This window comes from Patella vulgata, chromosome 7, assembly GCF_932274485.2.
Source record: "Patella vulgata chromosome 7, xgPatVulg1.2, whole genome shotgun sequence".
Classification (NCBI taxonomy): domain Eukaryota; kingdom Metazoa; phylum Mollusca; class Gastropoda; family Patellidae; genus Patella; species Patella vulgata.
In genome coordinates, this window is record NC_065885.2 from 24019220 (window position 1) to 24043958 (window position 24739).

At 32.9% G+C, this 24739-nt stretch overlaps 3 protein-coding genes across 3 annotated transcripts; 2 read left to right on the plus strand and 1 right to left on the minus strand.

The window, feature by feature from the left end:
• Nucleotides 1-319: 319 nt before the first annotated feature.
• On the plus strand, nucleotides 320-8875 carry LOC126828477 (HAUS augmin-like complex subunit 7). Its single transcript, XM_050558220.2, has 10 exons — nucleotides 320-423; nucleotides 2545-2651; nucleotides 4002-4078; nucleotides 4375-4436; nucleotides 4766-4884; nucleotides 5350-5520; nucleotides 6529-6628; nucleotides 7089-7298; nucleotides 8005-8092; nucleotides 8353-8875. Exons 1-10 carry the CDS (start codon nucleotides 355-357, stop codon nucleotides 8466-8468), a joined length of 1119 nt encoding a protein of 372 aa, XP_050414177.2. The 5' UTR covers nucleotides 320-354; the 3' UTR covers nucleotides 8469-8875.
• A 1353-nt stretch (nucleotides 8876-10228) lies between these two features.
• On the minus strand, nucleotides 10229-11677 carry LOC126828478 (protein HEXIM1). Its single transcript, XM_050558221.2, has one exon. It carries the CDS (start codon nucleotides 11573-11575, stop codon nucleotides 10664-10666), a length of 912 nt encoding a protein of 303 aa, XP_050414178.1. The 5' UTR covers nucleotides 11576-11677; the 3' UTR covers nucleotides 10229-10663.
• Nucleotides 11678-11961: 284 nt separating this feature from the next.
• Nucleotides 11962-23094, plus strand: LOC126828476 (interferon-related developmental regulator 1). The gene is made up of 12 exons (XM_050558219.2): nucleotides 11962-12173; nucleotides 13987-14115; nucleotides 14382-14466; nucleotides 14582-14662; nucleotides 15494-15689; nucleotides 16045-16095; nucleotides 18140-18318; nucleotides 18615-18723; nucleotides 20101-20235; nucleotides 21166-21294; nucleotides 21490-21576; nucleotides 21910-23094. Exons 1-12 carry the CDS (start codon nucleotides 12152-12154, stop codon nucleotides 21997-21999), a joined length of 1293 nt encoding a protein of 430 aa, XP_050414176.1. The 5' UTR covers nucleotides 11962-12151; the 3' UTR covers nucleotides 22000-23094.
• Nucleotides 23095-24739: the final 1645 nt, after the last annotated feature.

Consider the following 24739-nt stretch of genomic DNA (forward strand, 5'->3'; position numbering starts at 1 on the left):
CGCAGCCTTTGACGACTGCTCAGGCAACTTAGCTGCTGCACATTGGCATATATTCCCATGAAAATATCTTTTTTTCCTGTGATGACACTTAAAAAAAAACAGTATTGATATCTATATAGATGTGTACCGGTATTTATTGGTTTATATGCTGCCAATACAGGCTTCGGACGAAAGCAGTGCCACCTGGTAGTAAATGTGTTCAGTTCTGTTAAAGGTGGGGTAAATAGATGATAATAAAACTGATTAAAGTTGCGAGTATAAATTCTTGAATTTATTGATTTCAAAAAATGTGGTCTGCCACAGAAATTACGGTAAATGTATTTAGAGTTGTCGCCCCCTGCGAAACAAGCAAATATGGCGGATGTTTCAAAACATTCCAAGAAAAACGAAAAACTTTCACACTCTTTTAAAGGCAGACTTGATGTAATAACAAGATTTGTTTTAAAAAATGTTTCAAATCATTTCTCAATGTCAGAGATGGTCGTAAAACATACATAGAAGTTGATCTGGGCAGTTTGTGGTCGTAAATAACTTCAGTAGATCTAGTTCAGTAGACGTAGTTGTACAAAATCATATGAAAAATGCAAACACTTACACACAGTACAGTAGTAAATGATTTTATTTGGATTTGACTTTGGCCTAGTCACATTGTCGGGCCTTGGGCTCTCACGGTCAGATGTAAACAGGACTAGGGTACGCAATTTTTGCCGAGGATTGTGGGGTAGGGTTAGCGCTAGCCTTGTAATCTTGTCACCTTTTAGGCTTTTTATTTTAACTTTTATTTAAAGTAGCTAAGTCCGTAACTCAATGTCATCCAAAATCTTCGACATTGAAAACACAATTTTTTTTGCAATTTAAATCAGCATTGGTGTTGTGATCTTACCTGGAAAAGATGGGCTTCTGATATCCAATATTTAAGACAAAATAAACATTTAACCATTGGTACACGAATCGTGTACCATAATTCGTTTCAGCGCCATTTGTAACAAGGTGCTCAAAGAATGGGGCTAGACATATTCCACAAGTCATGTCAAACGGTGATATCATGTTCTTATTTGGAGAGCATGCGCAATAAATAATATCGGTGTTGACTGGAATAACCATGGACGCTAGAAACTGACTTACGGTTGAGGCTTCTGGCGTATTTCGCCGTAAATAACTGATGACAATTCACAGTAAAACGGACACGATTGAATGTAAAACAGTTTATATAAATTCATATTACATTATTATATGTGTTGCGACCCATTTGTGCCAATTTCTAGGTCAAAAATATTAGCGATTTAGCTCCTTTAAGTAACGAAATCTGCAGGTGGCCTGAATATTTAGATCTGACCGCGGCTCAAATACACATTCAAAATGGTAAGCTCAGACTTGCTCCAGCCAGTACTGTAGCTGCAATATTTGTAGCCGTGATAATTCTTATCCACGGCTGCAATTGATACACTATTCGAGGCGTATGAGCAAGTAAAATTAAGTTCAATTGCAAAATTTTCAACACATATCGCCACAGTTTGCATGGAAATAAGTAATTATGTTACAAATAGTGAAGAGTGGAACACTGAAATCTTAATCTTATCTTACCGTACCGAATCTGTTTTTCTGTATTTTCGAGTGACATGAAATTGAAATCCTGTGATTCTGGTTTGGCACCAATTTTAAAATTAACAGAAATTTCGCATAGCAGTTGGGTTTAATCAAATCATATAATTATGTGGTAAGGTTTCACCTTTATTTCAATGGGAATCGGTTTATTATATGTTAGGCTATGTACAGTACAGTTTTGGGTCAGTGTAATTGGATATTAAGGGAGTTATAGGCCAGTAACTTTTTTGTTGTCAAATGACTACAAAACTTGCTCAAAGGAAGGCCTTGGGATGATCCACTACTCTGTGGCTGGAGCAAGATCGAAGACATCAGAGTAGTGGAAAAAGTTCTAAGTAGTGGATTGTTCATTTACTGGCCTATTATATAACTCCCTTAATTTCCAATTAAACTGACCTCAAACTGTAATGCACATAGCTTAACATATAATAAACCAATTCCCATTGAAAAAAAGGTGAAACTTACCACACCAATTCATAAATTTAATAAAATTTAACACATTATTTTTGTTGTTTAAATGGCCACTGAATCAGAATTAGAACATGCATGTGATTTCATGTCGCCTCGAATATATAGAAAAACTGTTTGAACAGTAAGATACATGTAAGATTAAGATTTCAGTGTTTCACTATCCGCTAACTGTAACAAATACTTATATTTCCATGCAAACTGTGATGATATGTGCTGAAAATATTGCAGCTAGGGGTTGGGATGGCCTAGGGATCTAGATTAAACTATCACAATATTGTAATTTGGAAGGGATTGGGCCTTTAACATCTAGGCTATCATTACAAAGTAATTGTAATAAAATAGAAAAATAATTCTAGAGAGGAAACAATGCATTTGAAATTTAATTCTGTTTAAATCTTAATTACATGTATTGGAAGAACTTTGTTTGATCACCCTCTCATTTAGGCATATATTATTTTCTTTCACCAGAAACTAGGATGCCCATATACTGAAGGTGTGGATGAAAGCTGGGTCTTGGAACTTATCTTTAAACCAGGTGAACCCAGGATCCGTCTTCTGCAATGGCTTTTTGCCAAGTAAGTTCATGTATTATCAATTATTCCTGCAATTTCGTGAATTACATTGGTATTCAAAATCATAGCCTTCCAATGTTGAGGACCACTCAGTCTTATCTTGAGAGATCAAGTCTTGTTGTTACATGATTCTACCCATGGGCAGGGCTGTATATTACGGTCCATGATCTACCAATGCCCTTATTACCTTCAATCTAATACGGGGAGCTACGGTGGCTAGGTGGTTAAGACGCTGGCTCGCTAGCCTGGAGGTCGGTTGTTCGATCCATGCATTGGCCGAGAAAGTTCATCCAGATTTTCCGACGTGGTTTCCCCTTGTCAGTGGTGCAGAACGGAGGGCCTGACAAGGACAGCTGTCTAGTCCTTCGCATGAGAAGAAAAACCGAAGTCCTGTGTATATATTGGAATGCACGTAAAAGATCCCTTGGCATTTGGAATTCGATATAAGAGTAGGCGATAGTGCCGCTGCCCGGGCAAAATTTACCTCATAGCACACTGTATGGCGTTTTCCCATCTTCATTAGCCCAGTATAGGAGCAGAACAGTAGGACGTTAAACCCCATTTCATTTCATTTAATTTCTCAATCTAATACCCAGTCTGTAATTACTTTCAACAAGCAATGAGTTAACCATTATTACCTTCAATCTAATACCCAGTCTGTAATTACTTTCAACAAGCAATACCATAGGCCTACCCATAATTTTACATCCTTGAATGTAATAGAATAAACTATATGAGAGCATTCAGAAAACCTTAATTTTACAATAAACACAAAAACATAATATAGAACACAATTATTTGCTTGAAAACATTGAGAGAACCCTCAACGAAACGTGGCTTTAATTAAAATAGTAATTGTGTTCCATATTATGTTTTTGTGTTTATTGCGGGTGTCAATTGCTAAATGTTACTCAAAGAAGATATTCATCGTTAATTTTACAATTTGAACAAAATTTTGATGTGCTAAGCTAAATTGATGTGTCAACTGGTGAGTAAATTAGTTTCATTGCTAACTTCTTTTATGATCCCGAGCTCAGACTCTCAGAAGAAAGTTAAAAGTGAAATATTCAAGGAATGGATGTGAATAAAGGTTTGGTTATTACTATTAGATCAGAATGAAGTCTGGTAACAAGGTCTGTATTTGTAGTAGTCTCAGTTATAGTCTAAACCTGTGTTGCCAGCTGTCAACAAAGATGGCTAGCTTAATAATGTCACCTTGGGAGTGAAAGTATGTTGTTTGGGTTTTTTTTGCGAAATGATTACTAAATCCCCAGTCATTTGTAACAGAAGTATTTTAAACTTAATTAATTTTCAATTTCTATCTATAATCAGAGAACTGATCTATTTTTTCAGATTTGATTCCAAATTAAATGAGCTTCTTGACCCAGAACATGCACCCATAGAATCAAAAATGGATTCTAGAATTCAAAGTAAGCTATTTACTTTATTATAAAACATGCAAGTACCATTATCTTACAGGGACCAGAATTGAGAATGGACCAAATTTTAAATAACTCTTATTTTTGTAGATATATTTCCTGGGCAGTCTAGATCTGAAATACATCACCATTCATTGATAAACTACCAATAAAAGTATATAATCATTGCTATCATTCTCTTTTTCTTAGCATATTTTCAGATAAAAATAAGATTAATGTGACAAGAAGACGACCTCTTGGGAACATTTTTTTTAATTATTGATATAACTTATTGGGTTTTTTTCTAGGATTACTGTATGTATCAAGTACTCTTGGATTATGTAGATACGATGATGTGGATCTTATAAGGGTAAAAATTTATACGTATCCTATTCAATACAGAGTTTGTGCCATTACTAACTAAAATATGAAATTCAAGAATTTTAACTTCAAGAATATTAGTTAATATTATTAATAAAGTCACTTGAAGTTTGAAGGGTTGGTAGATAAGGATCCATTATATAATATCATATAATTCAAACCTGGCATAACTTTGACTACGGTAACTAAAAGAAAATTTGTGATTGAAAATTAGTGAGCTCTTACAATAGGGTTGCATATCTATTTCCGATGTGTTTTATACATGTGTAATATGAACTGTCAGTATGATTTGATTTTATATATTTGACTAATTTATAGGGTGTTACAATAGGTTCTAAGCAGACAGCTTTCATGGATCAATTGTTGGACTTGGTCTGTATAATGGACACTTCTGAAGATCCTAGAGAAAAAATATTTCAAAGTCCTGGCATAGTTTGGTAGGTATAGATAGATGTATTATAGTGATAATGTCACATGGTGGGCCCATACCTATACAGCTTAGCATGTTAATTAACCCAAATATTATACATGAAGGTCTATAGCACAGCCATAGATTTTGGAATATACAGGGAATTATTGTCTCATTTTTGGGCATGTTAAGTGTGACAATAGGTGTATTTACTGCTAGGTCACAACGCTATGAATGTTACCTTGAAGCATCATATATAAATAAGAACTCATCCCTAGACTACATGAGCTTGTAAATGATTAAATGCATTATTTAGACAATTTGCAGGATCTAGCCCCAGTCTATTTATTCTAAAACATGCAAATGAAATTTATTTCATGTGTTGTCCTTGCATCATTCTACATCATATTATTTTTGAACACCACGAATCATGGTACCCAGAGTTCTATCTATGCAATCAGTTTGTTTAATTTATTTATACATTTTGTTTTAGTGAATCTTCAGGTCTTCAAGATCAATTTACATCAGATTGTAATTATATAGATCAGTTAGTTTTAGAAGAAAAAATGTCAACACTATTCAAAACATCAGTTAATCTTCTGCCACCAGATATAAATAAAAATATTGAAACTAAAATGGTTGAGAAAGGTTTGAGTAAAGAAAAGTAAGTTAGATTTGATTTTTTCATTTTGGATCTCCTCATAAAATAAAATTACGTACATCAGATGTTAGGGGGATCACGTGGCTAAGCGGGTAATACACTGGCTCGCTAGCCTGGAGGTCGGGTGTTCGATCCCTGCATTGGCCGAGAGAGTTTATCCAGATTTTTCGGCGTGGTTTCCCCTTGTCAGTGATGCAGGACGGAGGGCCTGACAAGGGCAGCTGTCTAGTCATTCGGATGGCAGTTGGAATTCGATATAAGAGTAGGCCATAGCGCCACTGCCCGGGCAAAATTTCCCTAATAGCACACTGTATGGCGAATGCCTGTCTTCATTAGCCCAGTTTAAAAGCATACAGTAGGATGTTAAACCCCATTTCATTTCATTTCATTTCCCTTGCTGTTAAGATATTTTATTTATGTGAAACACATGCCTTAAAGTGGGAAGCTGTATAAACTTTTGTGTGTTTTTTTATTTTTAAGACGTTCATCAATTGCATTTTTCGAACAATATCAAATTTTCGAGGCTTAGTCCACTCAAAATTGATTATTTAGTATATAATAAAGAAAACAAAACCTAAATGCCAGCTTTCGATATTCAACCAACTTGGAATTAATTGGATTAAAGGTTTTAGTCCTGCGGAATAGGTATCTTAAACAAAACTATGCTATAATATGCTCTCAACCATCCTTGCTATCCCCAGTGATATTGTTCTGTTCTACTCCACTATACCCTTGGTTCATTCACAGTCAAATTGTGCCATTTTTATAGACCAATCGAGTGGGCAAAAGGAAACAACTCACATTTTATTGCAACAAAGATTATTGTGGTAAATGTAAACAATGATGCCAAGACTTGTATGTAAACTTTTTTTTTGATTGGTTCGTAGATTTAACCTATGATCAAGGGCAGATAATTTGAATTTGTGAAAACCCCGTGAATGAACCCATGGCAATACCACCGGGGATACTGAGGATGGCTTTCACCATAAAATTGTTTTGTTAAATTTGTAGGCCACCATCACCTGATATCCAGAAACTAATTGAACAAGCTAATATTGTATCTAATACTCTAGACAGACAAACCCTAACCTTACAGGAATTGTCTGAAACGGTAAGAACAATAGCTTCAGCAAAGCATGTTCAGGTGGGGCTATATTCCAGTGCCTGTGTACCTGTTAGTGTATGTTAAATTCTAAAATGACATTCTTTTAGTGTTTTTCTGGATAGTTATATTTATTATGACGAATTAAAGTCTAAAGTCTCGACTGAATGTCGTTTGAGGGATTGGTATTCCATTACAAACTACAATATTGTGAAAATTTATTCTGTAGAAGGAATAGCAGTCCAAAAATGGTTCAGTTTTTATGATAATTTAAATTTTTGCAACATCCAAGTTTTTGAATGCTTTAGATGATAAAACTGGATGTGGTCAATACAGACTAATTCTGATAATAATTTCTAAATGGAATTTTACCTAAAAATGCTGTATCTTGTCATTTATGCAGTAATTATTATAGATGAAACCATTGTGGTTAGTAGTATAAATTCAGTGTCTTCTTATTTTTTTTCAGTTCACATATTCTGAATGTGATCCCAGCTTTCTATCTACTACTAGTCGAACCATGCAGGTTGTTTTATCAGAATTATCTCAATTAGTTGTTAGCTTTAGTTATTGTTACGAGAATGAGATGAGAGTATGGTGTAATAAAACTCCACCAGTTTTAACAGATCTAGGAATAGCTTTTAAAAGAGTGTACAACGTCTTGAAGATATTTGTTGAGGTGAGAGTTGAATAAGAACCATAACACTTTTACACAAAGTGAATTGTCTTGGTTATTTTCTCAATTCTACATACTGTTCATTCAAATTAAGATGTACGCAATAGGTACATGCATACCTTTTATAGTAATTGATAAACTACTCGCTGTAATATTAACTACAGTACAATAAATTGAACAAAATAGAAAACCTGCCGACTTCACATTAAAAGATGGTTGTAGTTACCCTCTCATCCATTACAACTACCGGATCTGCTAATATTAGCAGGACAACTAGTGGAGCTCTATCAATAATGACCTTCATCAGTGGCTCATCGTGAGATATTGGGTGAATAGTTACTAATGTAGTTCAGGGAGTATGGTTGTGTAGACATCCTCAAACGATAACTTATGTATGTGAAACTTTCTACCAAATGCAGTTCTTCACGTTTATGAAATTGTTAATCTCAATATTTAGGAGAAGTCTTTAAATGACTCCCGCAAAGCGCACCTCAAACGTGAAGGACTGCCAATGGCAGAATAACAGTCATGGCCACACATCTGGGCCATTATTTAGTCTTGATCATTCTGATAATATATTATGGAAGTAAGAAGCCATCGAGAATGTGACAATCAATTCCATTGGGTTAAACTATATAGCAGTTGTAGCTACAATACAAGAATTGTCAAATTACAGACTTTCTCAGTTTACAAAATAATTTCTTTTCAGTATTTAACGAGTTTAGAGGGCATCAGACAGTCTTATTCTAATCTTGGTCAGTATGTAAACAATAAATCAACAACAAAAACAAACTTTGGTAATTATATTTTAATCAGTTATAAACGTTCATCAATATCAATACTTGACATCACCACATGAATAACTTAGTACATATTAAACTTACCTGGGTCATCTCTTCTGAATACGGACATGGCTCTGTTGAATTATATTTTTTTTTAATGGGAAGCAGAATATATATGCTAATGATTATGCATTAGTTGACCAGGATGGATAGAAAAATTGTCAATACTTGTATAAATAGCCTCATTGATTATATCATTTTATTTTTCATTGCAGTACATACAAGCCAGCTAGCACTAGAAAATGTTCACGAATGTGTAAATATACTAGATGAATCTATACAGCGACAAGATATAGCCTCAACATCTATGGCATCATATTTATCAACGTAGCTACGTGTATTAGATTATCTTTTAATCAAGGAGATTTAAATCGTTTAACGGTTACTGGCTACGACAGTTCATTTGAAAGTGCCAACAGAGAATCAGTTGTATGATCAGTTCTATCAAAAGACCTATTTCATTGATTATAATCATAAGCACATGCGTAGATTGTGGGAGTAATTACTTGTAGATTGAAACAAACTTTCCACCCACTCATCAAGGCGATGTATATTACTTCAGACAGCAAATCAATATATTGTGAATTGTTTTGTTGGAAATTGGCCGACAACAGCTGTTTCTCCCACTCCTTGACACAACAGCTGGAAATTATTGACCTCAAAATGTCAATAAATGGTTATTAAGAATAAGATAGAAACATAAATGGCACTGTGTTAATAAATAAATTTCATATGTAACTTTTCTTTTGTATGTATTTTTTTTTTTAACTGTGAAATTTTTCTCCAGGCATGACAAAAGGCGATGTTTGTTGTCAGCACCCCCTTAATTTAACCAGTGGTGCAATATCTATCCTGACATTTTCTTGCTGGTCAACATGTTGACTGATAAGATAAGTTTTTTTGCAATATGGTAAATTTACATTAGAAATGCCAGAAATTTGTACAGTGTATGCATCAATTATTATCCTAATGACAAACAAATTTACCCGTATGACGGTCAGACAAAATAAATCGGCTGCTGGTTAGCATAAAACCATGTTTACAGGTACCTAGATACCAAAGGGTGTCCTATTCTGAGTACTAATATCATACTAAAAATATTAGCTCTAGCTAGGCCGATGAAAATGCTGGGTCCTTATTCACGAAAACTTAAACTAAGATACAATCGAAATTTTAAGAAATACTGCAACTCGATTGGCTGACCAGTAAAATCAATTTGCATATATCCAATGAAGTTGCAGTATTTCTTAAAATTTCGGTTGTAACTTAGTTTAAGTTTTCGTGAATAAGGGCCCTGCATTGTTCAAAAGTTTTCTTGAATAAAGGACCCCCAAGTAAAAGGTAATTTCTAACTCCCAACTATGCAACTCATTGATCAGTTTCTATAATAAACTTTTGGTAATATTTCAATATTCATACAAGTTTTAATTATGTGACTCCCATTAAAAGAATTAAAATTACAGGCCTTTGATTATGCCTCTTTTTTGTAAGTTAGTTACATGTATGTATACTTTTAAAATTTCAAATCTGAAAAAACCAATTCACCAAGTTATATTGATCAATTTTGAATTCTTTCAATGAAAGAGTCATACTTATTTAAACAGATATGTACTACCATTTCCCCAGCTTTGCGGTACCCTTGGCTTTTGCTAGCTTTCATCATCTCTCCAAGTTGAATGAATTTCTGCTGTGTTGGATTTCCATCTAAAAAGGGAAAAACTAATCATCTAATTTGGGGAATAATAAATACAAACATGCTTGCAGAAATTTAGTCACATTTAAAATCAGACTTATGCTAGAATGTTCAGTCCAAGTGATCAGGAGCTTCAATTCACTAATAAATCTTTGCAATATAAATCATACGACCATTTTAATGTGGTCGTAAAATTGGGGCTTCATTTTCCTCATGAAATGAAAGACTGGACAATCACAGAGACTCCTTGATTAACATAATACAGAGCAGATCAGATAATTGGAGTGTTATATAATTACCAAGTATAAAACCACCTGTTATTACCTTTTATTTAAGTCCAGATTATCAAGACTTGCCCCTTAGTTGTGATCAACCAGAAGAACAGTTGAAACTGAAAAATAAATCTGATAATATTAACTTGAACAAAATGAATATTGTTACATGAAATTATTTGATTAATCATAAATTATTTTAGATCATTTTTCTTCAAATTTTAACAAATAGAATATGAATAATAAAATAATTTCATCATAACAATTATTCTGAATAAAATCTTACAAATGTGATATTTTAATTTTTTATAAAATAATTTAATATTAATGAAGTTTACATATGATTCATGTAATCTTATTTAGACTACATGACAAGTATAATTTATGGAACATAAAACTATGATTTATTATGAAAAATTATCCAGTGCCATCTTTGACTTTTGCCATCTATTATCTAGAGCTGCTCTGCCGACCAGACCGATTCCTTCTCTGGGAGTGTCATTGATACACTGTCACTGTAATACTGGACGGTATTGGTCACATTATTTTATTCAGTTCCTATTAAATTTCCATTTTCTGCAGGTCTTCTATTTCCTTTTTCATACTCAAATTTTCAGATTTTAACTGATCTAATTCACTTAACAAGTCTTTTAAATTAGAATTCAATTTTCTATTACTTAATTTTTTGGGTGTTAGTCCTAATGATTTGGATGGTGTACGAATAAGTTTATTTTCTCTTATATTCACTTCATTTTCAAGTTTTTTGACAGCATCAATAAGTTCACATTTAGATAAACTTGATAATTGTTCAACCCGGACTGAATCGTACATTTGATTGAAGTCATTCAACATAAACATTACAGAATCTGCTTCATCAAAATTACGTGTTTCAAAATTGTCTGATAAATCGAAATCTTCAATACCGTTTGAGTTAGAAGTAGAAAATTCATTTGTGTAATTCGATAAATCAAAATCATTATTTTCTATTTGATAATTTATAAAATTGTCCTTTTCTGGATATGATGGTTCATAAAATTCAACATCATCGTCATTTCTGCACATCAAGCTTTCGTGGTCTCCCATTAAAAACTGAGTTGAATTGTGTGGAGCTTTAGGACTGTATCGTGGTCGGATAAATGAACAACGATTAGATCTAAAATGAACAACTGGTTTGTGAACTACAGTTGAAACAAGATCGCTCTCAACGAATCCGAGTCTGTCCCACTGCTTCTCTATACCATTGCTTGGTGCGCCGCCATTATTATCACAGTTTACAGTTACACAGCCATTTCCAAGGGAATCAAAATATTTACCATTCACATTGTTGTTTGCACCCTTTTCACAGTTGCCCTGGTTTTCTTTCTGATTCTGAAACAATGCAATTCTCGTCTTCCGACCACTTCGCTTTCCTCTCCGTGTTTTCTTTTTAAATGTTGATTCCATTATGCTGTGATTACAAATAATATTTAACATAATACTTTATAATAGAGAACTTCAACAAACGTGCTTCCCTCTGTGAAGTTTCTCGGTAATAAGAGCGCGTGGCTTGCCAACACTTTTTATAACACCAAGCATCGTTGCCAATACGTTTATGTCGTCAACCATACGAAATTTCCTCCATCGACCAATCATATTGCAGTAAATTCCACGTCTATATCGTCATGCACTATTTATGGTAACAAGTTCAAACAGGTTTGTATTTTATTTTTTTTCACTTTTGGATTATTTAATTTTAGTTTAATGTGTAAAATATTAATTAACTTTATCTATAAATAAAAACTTTTGTACAATGATATTATTTATTTTTCCGGGTTTTTTCTAATGCGAAGTTATTCACGTCCGTACCTTTCGATTTGCGGTAAATCTATTTTTAGAAACAAGTGAGAGAAATCTCATTGACTTAGCCATATCAGTCTTGACGATGTCTATGTCGATAAGTTATAATTATTTAGATTGCGCCATATGTTTTCACTCATATTTTCATATACGAGGGCTGAAATATAAAGGATCATTTTTGAATAATTGGAAATTGTTCAGAACAAACAGATAATGCCGAAAAACAAGAAAAGAGGTGAGCCATATTTCTGCCTTTTTAGTTCACTCAGGACTCAGAATGTTCTGGTCTCATTCATTCACAACCAGCATTAGAAAACGCGGGCCACACGTGTCTCACTGATTTTCCAGTCAACGACCAGACCTGTCCTAAATAAATGTTTTCAGTTATATCGAAAACAAAATTTATTGTACTGTTTACATATGCCCAGTCCTAACCATGTTTATAATTTCAATTTGGTCAATATTATGTCGACAAGGGTTGAAGGGAGAACATGCCCTTGACTAGTTTAATCCAGTCCGAATAGCCAGTTCTGAGTTCATGGTCTATCTAATCAAGCGACACTGATTGGTGTTTACCTAAATGTTGATAAAAAAAAGTAAAGTATGATTAGGTCAATAAGCCATGTAAAGGTCATTGATTAGATTTAGAAACTAATCTAGTATTGATACTACTAGTACTAGTACTAGTCAAGCCCAACAACCTTCTAAATAAATGCTCACACATGACCATTTAATATTTAATAAGGTCAGTAGCAGGCCTACAGAAGAAAACAAAACCCCTGAAAATTATGAAAAAAAAAGGACAATGTCATACACATACATACATGTAATTTTCTATTTAGTGAAAGACAGATTATATATTTGAAAGCACCAAAACATTAAAGCACTAAACGGGACAATTCATAAATATCAATAAATACAATTCAAATAGATCAGTAATTACATTTTAATGAATCAAATTGTTTAAAATAGATTACTTATTTTAAGTGGCAACTTATTGCTTCGTACCGTGCAATAGAAAGTGTGTTGAAAGTGTGTCGGTACTACCTGTAATTCTATTTATAACATACACGGCTACAATGTATAATGTAAACATCTGTTCATAGTCACATATAAGCATACATGTATAACAGTTTTATCCAGTACACAATACCAGAAGGAGGAGTTAACATATGTTTTATAAAATATGACATATTTAGGACCAGGAGGTAAATATTGGTATCATATGAGTATGACTAATTTGTGCAGTTACCGTATAGATTGCTGGTGAAATTTAGACAAGCTTTTTTTTTTCTTTTTAATTTACTATTGATGAGGACAAATGTAGCATAATTCTATAAATAGTTACTAATGTACTTTCTTGAAAACCTAGTTATTAAATATAATAATATGTAGCTTACCTTGCTTAACTGTAAACATATAGTTAAATTAATGAGGTATTTGTGAATTGGAAATACAATGTATTGTGTACTAGCAAAATAAATGTTTGAGTTCTATGACTTATATTTGTAATTTCTGTTTTCTCTTCATCCAGCATTAAAATCTTTTATCTTTCTGTTATTGCTGTATTTATGAATCATGATAAGCTTATAGCTTGCTAGGGGGGAGTGGATGGGCGAATGGTTAGCGTGTGCGCGTTGTATCAGAAGGTCTGTCATTGAGTCAACTAGCATGGTTTCGATTTCCCTGTTGTACGTGACGAGGAGTAGCCTGACCGATCCTGTGGGTTTTCTCCGTTTCCCCCTGTTTCCTCCCACTGCTAAAGACCCCTATACGCAAGCAAAGTATTAAAGAAAAAAATTAACTTTATTTTAGTCCCAAAATGATCTAGTTTGTGGACACTAAACCCTCTCTCTCTCTCTCTCTCTCTCTCTCTCTCATGCCAGTTTCCTTACTCTAGGTATAGACAGAAATTGTAAACATGTACTGTAGATTTGTCATCTCATCATTTATCACAGCTCTTTGGTAAAATATTGCAGAATAAATTTCATTTTCATCCATCACATTTCTTCATGTGGTGTTCTGACAAATTTTTAATTTGTTTTCAGCGAAGGTCCAGAAGTCTGGCGCCGGATTGGTTGCATCACGACCTCCTACTGATGATGAGTATGATACAGCGGATAATATAAGTACTGTTAGTGCCCTGTCTGATGATACAGGAAGTACTCCAGATTCAGGTAATAACTCTCACATTCTACATATTTATCTTCCATTTTATGAAAAATCTTAGAACCAACCAGAGAAATCAACAAATGTTTAGCTGCAAATTTCCATTTCTTTAATACAGCCATAAATAGCTTATTAGATTTAATACAGTTCTCCTATTAGCTATTTCCCTGAACACGTTTGAAGAAATGGAGGGATTGGTCATATAATTTTTAATAAATGTAATGTATACAGAGGGCTATTTTCTTTGACCTTTTATCTTTTTTTTTTAATTCAGTTGGAGATGAAGTAGATGAAACCAGTTCACAAGAACTATTTGAAGACAAGTTAAAAGAATATATAGAAGGCACAACACAAAAAAGGTAAGCTTATTATTTATTATGTCACTAAACTAAACATAAATCTTGTGCTAAAAATAATATCTAGCTCGGTTTTCAATTTCATTGACAAGTGACATTTTGATTTCATAATTTTCAGTGCTCAAGGAAGAAAGAATTGTTTAGATGAAATAAAGAAAGCTTTAAGTAAATGTTATTTATATGATTTTTTAATGGACAGGTAAGCCAACTGGAATATATTTTCTAATTTAGTATTTGTTATAAGCTTATAAAACAAATACAATTATCTGATAGAGTTGCTAAACACATGTTGAAAGCGGGTCCTCAGAACTGCATATCGTTGGTGAAGTGTCAAAAGAGTGTATCTAAGAATTTCTAAATATTAAGAAAAAGAACCTTTTGCATTTCAAAATTTCCACAAATCAAGATACATCATTTGGACACATGATACCCAGAACAGTTCTAATTGGTGTACAGATACACAGCTTAGACAGACATGTGAATATTAATTGGAAGATTTTAAAAATGCAAAAAAATGTATTTGACTAATTTCCCAAGATACACACTTTTGACACTTCACCGACGATATGTACATGCATCATCACTAAAGAAAAAAAAGGGAGTAATTTATGGTAGCAAGTTAGGTTAGATGTCATACATACGGTATATTGACTGTCTGAAACACTGGATACCACTTACTTGTGACAGAGATGTTCTGTGGCTAATTCACCTTGATAATTAGTTTCTTGTGATACTTCATCACCTCATTTTATACACATACATTTCAATATTGTTATCAACTCCCATCCATTTGTCGTTCCATTTTCCACAATTGCTTGTGAATGCTTAAGACGCTAGAGTTATCATCTGAGTGTTTATGTGCATGAAATGTAAAAGCCTATTGAATTTCAAAGATTTCCAATAATGTCTTTCAGAATTGCAGAGTAATTCATTTTCATCAAACAGCAACAGCAAATCCTGTTTATTTTCAACAATTTTAGATAATTACCAGCATTATTACCCTTGATCAATTTGAATTTTCTTTTTTCAGGAAAGTAACATTAAGTGATTCTTTAACAAGATGTTTACGTAAAGGTAAAGGAGATGAACAAGCATTAGCTGCAACATGTTTTTGTTTATTATTCACACAACTAGGAACAGATATAGAAGATATATTTAATGAAATTAGACCGTTGATGTTGACTTTAATGGCCGATAATTCTGTAAATCTTAAAGCTCGCTCAAAGGTATGTAATATTCATTCTTTGTTGGAAAATTTGTGTTGGATGCTGTAATTCCTTGACTAAATTAGTTTGTACATTTCTCTATACACTACAATGCAAGAATTTCAATCTAAAATCTTTTTGTTCAGAGAAATTTCTCCCACAGTCTAGTGACAAATAAATCAAACCATGTTGGCATGAAAACTGAAAGTCGGGAGATTTTAAACTGAACCTTGTGGAGAGTAGGCTACTGTATGTAATAAATGCATTTGAAATCTTGTGTGATGTGAATAGGTATTGATTGATATTAATGTGTTTTTCTCTTAAAGACCTGGAAATTAGATTACTTATACTAATAAGTCATTCTTTTCATTTTCAGTGTGCATTGGCACTTGCTATTAGTAGTTTTCTTGCTTGTGATGAAATTGAGGTATGTACTATTGGAAGAATACCACCTTTCTGATTAGGGTCAAAAGTAATGAGCCTTGATAAGAAATATTTTTATGACATTTGTATTTTTATGGTGGAATATGACGTTAAAATTTTGAAGCTGTAGATAAAGCAGATAACTGAGTTTATGTCAATGAAACTGTAGGTGATTACAGAATGCCATTCACAGTTGACCATATTCTATTTAATTCATGTAAAGATATCAACTAAAGATCAGGCTTGTTGTCCCCGACAATTCGAATTAGTGATGATGAGAATTTTCTTCGTTGGCTGAGTAGCAATAGGCAATTTTTTGGGTCAAGACTTTGGAACATAACAACTCAGCTTTTAATTGCGGTAGAATGGTTAAACTTGGTGTATTTGTTCATTAGGTGAATATCTTGACTGAGTTCAATGATTAACATTTTTCGCTAAAGCTAAGCAGAGCTGAGCAATTTCATTGGTCGATGCTTTGGGACATAACTTTGATTCTAAATAATGGAAAGTGTTTTGTCATCTGGGGTTCCCCAAGGTTCTGTTCTTGGTCCGATTTTATTTACCCTCTATACGTCACCATTAGGAGATATTGTCAGAAAATATGGTCTCGGCTTTCATTTGTATGCGGATGATACTCAATTATATATTTCATTTACACCTAATTGTCCATCTTCTTTCAATTTATCAAAATTGCAACTTGAGAACTGTATTAGTGAAATTAGAAAATGGATGTCAAAGAACTTTCTAAAATTGAATGATGATAAAACCGAATATTTGTTATTAGGCTCAAGGCATCGATTAAGTAAATCTGCACAAGATAACCCCCCCTGTTGTAATTGGTAATTATGATATATTTTCATCTTATTCTGCTCGTAATATTGGCGCTATCTTTGATAGTTTTATGCTTATGGGAGCTCAAGTAAATAATATTTGTAAATTGTGCTATTTTAATATTAGAAATATAGGTAAAATACGTAAATGTGTAACTGTAGAGGCCACTAAGTCACTTGTTAATTCTCTGGTCACTTCTTGATTAGATAACTTTAATTCGCTTTTAGTTGGTTTACCTTTAAAGCTTATAGATAAATTACTTGTTACTTATAGTTAAATGACTTGTTACTTTAACTAAGAAATGTGACCACATAACTCCTGTTTTATATAATTTACACTGGTTACCTGTTAAATATCGAATTGATTTTAAGATTTTATTACTTACTTTTAAATGTTTAAATAATTTAGCTCCTGTTTACCTCTCAGATCTTTTAGAACTTTATACACCTGGCCGAACATTGCGTACATCAGATAAACTACTTTTAAAGCCCAAAACTGTTCAACTAGTCTCTTATGGTCAGAGCTCTTTTAGTTATCAAGCACCTGTTTTATGGAATAATCTACTATTTAGTTCAAGATGTTGTACATCTCTATATTCTTTTAAAAAACAACTTAAAACACATTTATTTAATCAGGCTTTTAACTGACTCGGTATACAATCGTTAACATGCCCATAATCTTGTTGTTTATGTGTGATTTACATTGTCACTTTGTAAAGTGCCCCTGAACATGATATATGAAAGGGTGCACTATAAATATGCTGTAATAATAATAATAATAATAATAATATACATGTAGTTTCACTACCAGGTACTTCAAAACCTTGACCGAGTTGATCTTGAACATTTTCTGCTTAGATTAAGTGTAGATAATTAGTTTGATTGCTCGATACGTTTTAAAAGGATACATAGGCATTAATGAGTATGTGTCATCTAATTACTTTAGAATATGAGCGGGGGACATCAGCCTCACTGTTGGTTTGTTGTATTAAAAAGTAAACGAAAAAGGACCAATCAAATGATAAGAAATCAATGTTTAGCCAGAATTCTGATGGAAATTATTCGAACAATTCCTTAGTATTTGTTGCTCTGGATCCAATTTTAAAACATCTTCTAATTATTAGACTTCCTAAACCATATCTCAGCTTTCCAATATTCTAACATAATGATAATTTTAATATGTGTGTATTATATCATTCAAAAATTTTAACCTTGCAGCAAGTGAAAAGTGTAATGAAGGCATTAGAAGACGTATTCAGGAACTCCTACAGAAAGGGAGATAAATCTGTTCCTACACACAACCCAGAAACCTGTAGTTTTCATTCACAGGCATTACAAGCATGGTGTTTATTATTATCTATAGCACCTGGCTTTATAGTAAATGATATAGTATCTAGGTAAGTCTTTAACACTATATAAAATATAAATTTTTAGGGTTACATTATAAGAATGTATGATACATTGTACTGCGATCAACAAAATTTTGTAGTCTTGCTGCTTTCTAGGTTTATCCTCTTTGAGCAACCTTGAGCAGTTGACACACGTAATAACACAAAAACATAATATGGGACACTTACTATTTTAATTAAAACGACACTTCGTTGAGAATTGTCTATGTTTAGTTATTTCTGAAGACAAAATGTTTTTATTTTTTCATTGGTTTATAAATAATTGTATCTGTTTTTGGTTTCAGTCATTTAGTAAAACTATCTGATCTGTTATATAGTAAAGATTTAGATATTAAGATTAGTGCTGGAGAAACTATAGCTATGATGTATGAATTAGCTAGAGAGACTAATGAGGTAGGTCTTATTTATATTTATTTTTTATAAGCTACAAAAACCTAGCCTGTCTAAATTTTCTTGCCAGAACTGTGCATAGGCAACTCTACTTGATGAAACAAACTTAAGTAAATAAATCGGCACATGTGGTCTAGTGGCACACAGCAAGTATTATATTCACTAGGATATATGCAATTCCGTAGTTTTGTATTACTTAAGTTTAAGTGAGAATTTCTTCTCCCAGACTATAGAACCAAATAAACTGCAGCTACTACAGGATACCTGTAGAGAAACAATTCCTTTATGAACAACCAATGTGTCTTCCCTAAATATCACTGAAAAACTCCTGATGCCATCTGATGTGTTTGGGTTTCAACAGATTTGAATCTGATCTGCGGTTCAACAAAGGTTGATGATTAACCATGGATAATCGAGACTTTGTTTGTTATCGTAACGACAGTAACCATAACAATCGAGACTACAGGGGTTATTTTAAACCAAGATTTCTTGGCTCAGAGTGAGGTAATTTGACTGAAATTTTCAGCATATTCCCTTCACATTATCTAGTTTTTGTCCCCCGCCTTTCGCAGAAAGCAGGGGACTATTAAAATGGGTTCGTCCGTCTGTCTGTCTGTCCGTCCGTCTGTCTGTCTGTCCGTCACACTTTTTGGGACACAATAACTCTCCTTCTAATTGACCCAGAATGTTCAAACTTGGTGTAGGTGTTTATTAGGTCAATGCCTTGATGGAGTGTGAAGATGAGCATTTTCTGCTTAGGGTAAGCAGAGATAAGCAATTTGATTGGTTGATACTTTGGGACACGATAACTTTAGTTCTAATTAAGTGAGAGTGATGAAACTTGGTGTATAGTTTCATTACATCAATACCCTGACTAAGTTCGATGATGAGACCTTTCAGCTTAGGCTAAGGAGCAATAAGCATTTTGATTGGTTAAGACTTTAGTACATAACAACTCTTCTTCTAATTGAGGTAGAATGTTTAAACTTGATGTAGATGTTCATCTTGACTTAGTTCAATGATTAACATATCGAGCTAAAGCTAAGAAGAGATAAGCAATTTCCTTGGTCGATGCTTTGGGACAAGATAACTTTGATTCTATCTGATAGAGAGTGATGAAACTTAGTGTATAGTTTATAATCAGTTTGATTGCTGGATACTTTTGAAAAAAATAGATGTGCGATTAATTAATATGTGTCATCTATTTATTTGGGGATTTTGGCGGGGGACATCAGCCTCACTGTTGGCTTGTTAACCATTATAGCGAGAACTGTCAGCTCTTGATCTAATCTTCCATAATGCCCCTTTAATTTAGTGCATTATAGAAGAAAGACCACTTTTGGTTCTTCCACTTGTAACTAAATCAATTTATTTCTACAGGAATTTGAAGGTGATGATATTGATAATTTATGTGAGTTATTAAAGAATCTTGCCACAGATTGTCAGAAATCTCAAGCCAGAAAAGAAAGAAAACAACAACGATCAAGTTTCCGAGATATTCTTAGAACCATAGAGGTAAGTTCTTAGATTAAAGCTAAACTCGGATTACAAAACTACAGAAATAATTAAATAAAAAATAGTTAACACCCTAAACAATCGCAAAACAAATCTACAAACACCAACCAATTCTATGTTGTTGATATAACATCAAGGGACAAAACTGCTTATGTCCCTTGGTCGTCATAAATTACAGCAAGATGGTGACTATTTTGAAGTGAAAAAAATACCTATTTGATAGAGAGAACAACAGTTTTATTGATGCTTTGGATATATTTTGGAACAATAATACTGGACTTTATGATGCAGAAAATTATTTGGTGTTTCTATGTTGTGCAAAACATTTCACCAAATAAGAAAAAAATTGGTTGGTGTTGGTACATTTGTTATTGTTTGGGGGTAAGGCAGTTTTTCTCTTATTTCAAGAGTAAAAGTACATCATGGTTGACTTATTTCGTCTCATTAGTAAAATAATATGTACCTGATCAGACATCATTATTGTGTAGCAATAATATTTTCAGTAAGCTGATAGTGGAAAAAACGTCCATCAGTCAGGAGGTAATTGGTAGTTGAAATATTGCTAGCCATATGTGGACACTGTGTTTGACAAGCCATATATTGGATGTGGGCATGGCCTGCCTCTGTTTTTGTACACTGTGGGCAATTGAAAACAAGTATGTCGATTGTTTAGGGTGTGAACCTTTTTTTAAAGAAATTATTTCTGTAGTTTTGTAATCTGGAGTTGCTTTAATATCAACTTATGTCTGTAAGGTTCATCAGGAAAAAAAATTCTTCCTAAATTGTGTCTTATTTCTTGGTTAGGATTGGTGTTATGACAACTCTGGATTTTTCTCCTTTATGTTTTAACAGTAACTAAGCTGTAATGTTTTGAGAATATTTATAATCTGACATTTGAAACTTATGTATTGTTAATTATATATATTTTAGGAAGCTGATGTTCCTGAAACCTGTGTTAAATTTGGAAGTGAACAGTTAATATTAAATAGTTGGGTTAGAAAGAAACAATATGATACATTTTGTCAAGTAATGGGTCCTAGTATTAATCAACAATTACAGGTAGTTATTCTTAAACTTTTTGAACAGAACTAATTTATTTTATAAATATCTAGCCAGAAAGACTTGCAAATTTTATTTTTATCTAGTTTAGCCCTTGTAATTGCTTGTTGCATGAAAAATCGGATCTTGTAATGATATCACATTTTGAAATGTGGAAATAAAAATGCTTAATGATTATCTCATTGTTTCTTCCAGTTTAATGAATTATTACGAGAAATATTTGATCTTGGACCTGTTATACCAGTAGGAACTGTAAAAACCAAATTATCCAAACATGAGAGAGTAAGTAGAAATATTATTTAATCTAATAAATATAATATTATCTAATAAATATCATGTTGGCCAGATGTAGAACTGGGTCAGTTAAATTAAACAATGTACAATTTAGTCTTCTGTAAGACTGATGGATTTGAATAATTTTTGAACAAATATATTTTTCTGGATCAATTATATTAAACCGAATAATTTACAATCTATAGATTTGAATATTTTTTAAAAGGTAGTTTTACTTGTATTTGGCCTAAAACTCCTTACTCTCATTATCTTTATCTGTTTCTATTATTATTATGTTAGTCATTGTTATTATGTTAGTAAATATAATTTTCATCATTTCAGAATATGTATAAAGCTGCCGCTTTCAAAGCAAGGACCAAGGCCAGGTCGAAACATCGAGATAAACGATCAGTTACTTTAAATGGATTTTGATGACGGCTTTTTCTTAGTATTTATTTGTGTAATCAAATAATTTTATTTCAAAAAAGACTTTATGTTTCATTGCCAACTAGAAAGTTGTTCCTCATTGTGTTTTAAATTAAATTTAAAAAAACTATTGAGTTCTATATGTCTGACTCATGAGTCTTTGAGAAACTGTGATATGAAATATTTTAATTCACATTCTCTGAAGATTTTGCTTCTGTGAATGTGGTTTTTTTTGTACATTATTTTAGCGAAATAATTTACCGGGTTATGTATGAAATTATTGTATATTTACCAGAAATAATGTAAAATAGATTTTTCTTTGTTGAATAATGTTTTATGCTAACTGTGCATATTAGTGATTAATGAACTCTTGATGTTCTCAGAATTGTTTACCTAAAAAACTTCTTTTTAGTTCTTTACTTACAAAATAAAAGTAATTGGTAAAAATACTTTGTTGTATGTTTCTACTTAAAAAAAACGTTAAAAACCTGAATGTAAAATAAAAATCTTTGTTTTACTCCTTGGATTTAATTGATTGCATTATTTGAGATTTATTTTTTCCAAATGTGGCTTATTTCAGTATAGATTGAAATTGGTGTGCTATTTAGCTATAATATACATTTCAGTGTGTTCATAGTTATTATATCACACAACCTCAAATAAAATTATCTTTTTGCCATTCATTATAAAAATTGTATATATTAAATACATCTTGAAGCAGAAAAACCTGAATGTACATTTTGTAAAGCTTACAGTTGAATTTGATCATCTATAGTGCTATTAATTCATTATGTCTTTACCTTTTCCAAGATTAATGTGAATCTTCAAGAACATTTCACTTTGAGTGATACCTATTTTGTTAATATTACTTTAAAAGTTTGCGTTTTTAAAAAAAAAAAAGAAAAAAAGTTTTTATTGGAGATAAGATATCAAAAAGCAGACTTTTTGAATTGTTAAAATGAACGATTTTGTTACTATTATTATATACAGCATAATGTTGACTTGTATAAGTATAAACTTGATATCAATATATTTAGGGGTTGTGGATGTAATGATATTGTTGCAAAAAAAAAAATAAAGCTTTCCTTTCTTCATTACAAATTTGTTTATTTGTGGTTGAGGTGGGGATGTTATTTATATTCTAGTTTATAAACAAGATCAAATGTAACATACAAGTTTTAAGACATAATGTCAACTTCGCAAACACGTTTCAGTGGGGATGTTTATCTACAAAGATTATCCTATTCTATAGTTATTTCTGGTCAGGATGTAGTTTGACTCGGGTTGGTTTTCCTCACACACACACACTTGGTGATGGATGCTCAAAAGGCAATGTTATTAATCGTTAACTTGGAAATTTATACAATGTTTATCTTTATGAGGCTAAAGTTCTCCCCCAATTGACTTGATGTATACTGGTCTATAATATCCATTGTGTAATTATTTTCCCTTATTTCACGATGTAGTGCGAGTTAGAGAATTTTTGTACCCTGCCTTTCGAAAGGCAGGGGGACTGTTCAAATGGGTTGGTCCGTCTGCCTTTCGAAAGGCAGGGGGACTATTCAAATGGGCTGGTCCGTCTGTCTGTCTGTCCGTCACACTTTTTGGGACACAATAACTCTCCTTCTAATTGTGCTAGAATGTTCAAACCTGGTGTAAGTGTTTATTAGGTCAGTGCCGTGAAGGAGTTTGAGGATGAGCATTTTCTGCTTAGGGCAAGTAGAGATAAGCAATTTCATTGGTTGATGCTTTGGGACGCGATAACTTAGTTCTAATTAATATATTAGTAAGTGCAGGAGGACCACACTACACGTAAAACAAAAATCTACAAGATATACCTGCGAACAAGACAGAAAATAGACTTTGTACCAAATAAACAAATATCAAATCAAGTGAATGGATGAGGACACTTGGTGTATAGTTTTATCACATCAATACCTTGACTAAGTTTGATAATGAGCATTTTCTGCTCAGGGTAAGCAGAGCGATAAGCACTTTGATTGTTCGAGACTTGGGAACACAATAACTCTGCTTCTAATTGAGGTAGGGTGTTCAAACTTGATGTAGGCGTTCATTAGGTGAATGCATTGATGGCGTTCGATGATAAACATTGTCTGCTTATGGTAAGCAGAGATAAGCAATCTGGTTGGTTGTTGCTTTGGCTCACGATAACGATAATTTGATGGGTCAAGACTTTGGAACATAACAACTCTGCTTTTAATTGAGGTAGAATGTTTAAACTTGATGTAGATGTTTATTAAGTGAATGTCTTGACTGAGTTCAATGATTAACATTTCGAGCTAAAGCTAAGCAGAGCTAAGCAATTTCATTGGTCGATGCTTTGGGACAAGATAACTTATCTGATAGAGAGTGATGAAACAAGTGTATAGTTGATAATCAGTTTGACTGCTTGTTACTTTTGAAAAAATTAAATGTGCTATTAATTAATATGTGTCATCTATTTATTTTGGGATTTCGGCGGGGGACATCAGCCTCACTGCTGGCTTGTTTCCTTAATTTTTTTTCTCCTCTCTTCCTGCAGTTATTGGTTGACTTTTTGGTCTAGAATTGGAGAAAAGGGATCAAATTTGTAATTTCATAGCAGGTTTGGGTAACACTGATAATATTACAGCGGAGGGATAGGAGATGTAAAGTGTCTTTCTGCAGAGCAATCATTGTGTCGGAAGTGAGATATTGACCCCAGTCAACATCAAATCCCCATAGCAAATCTAAACGGTCATCCCCC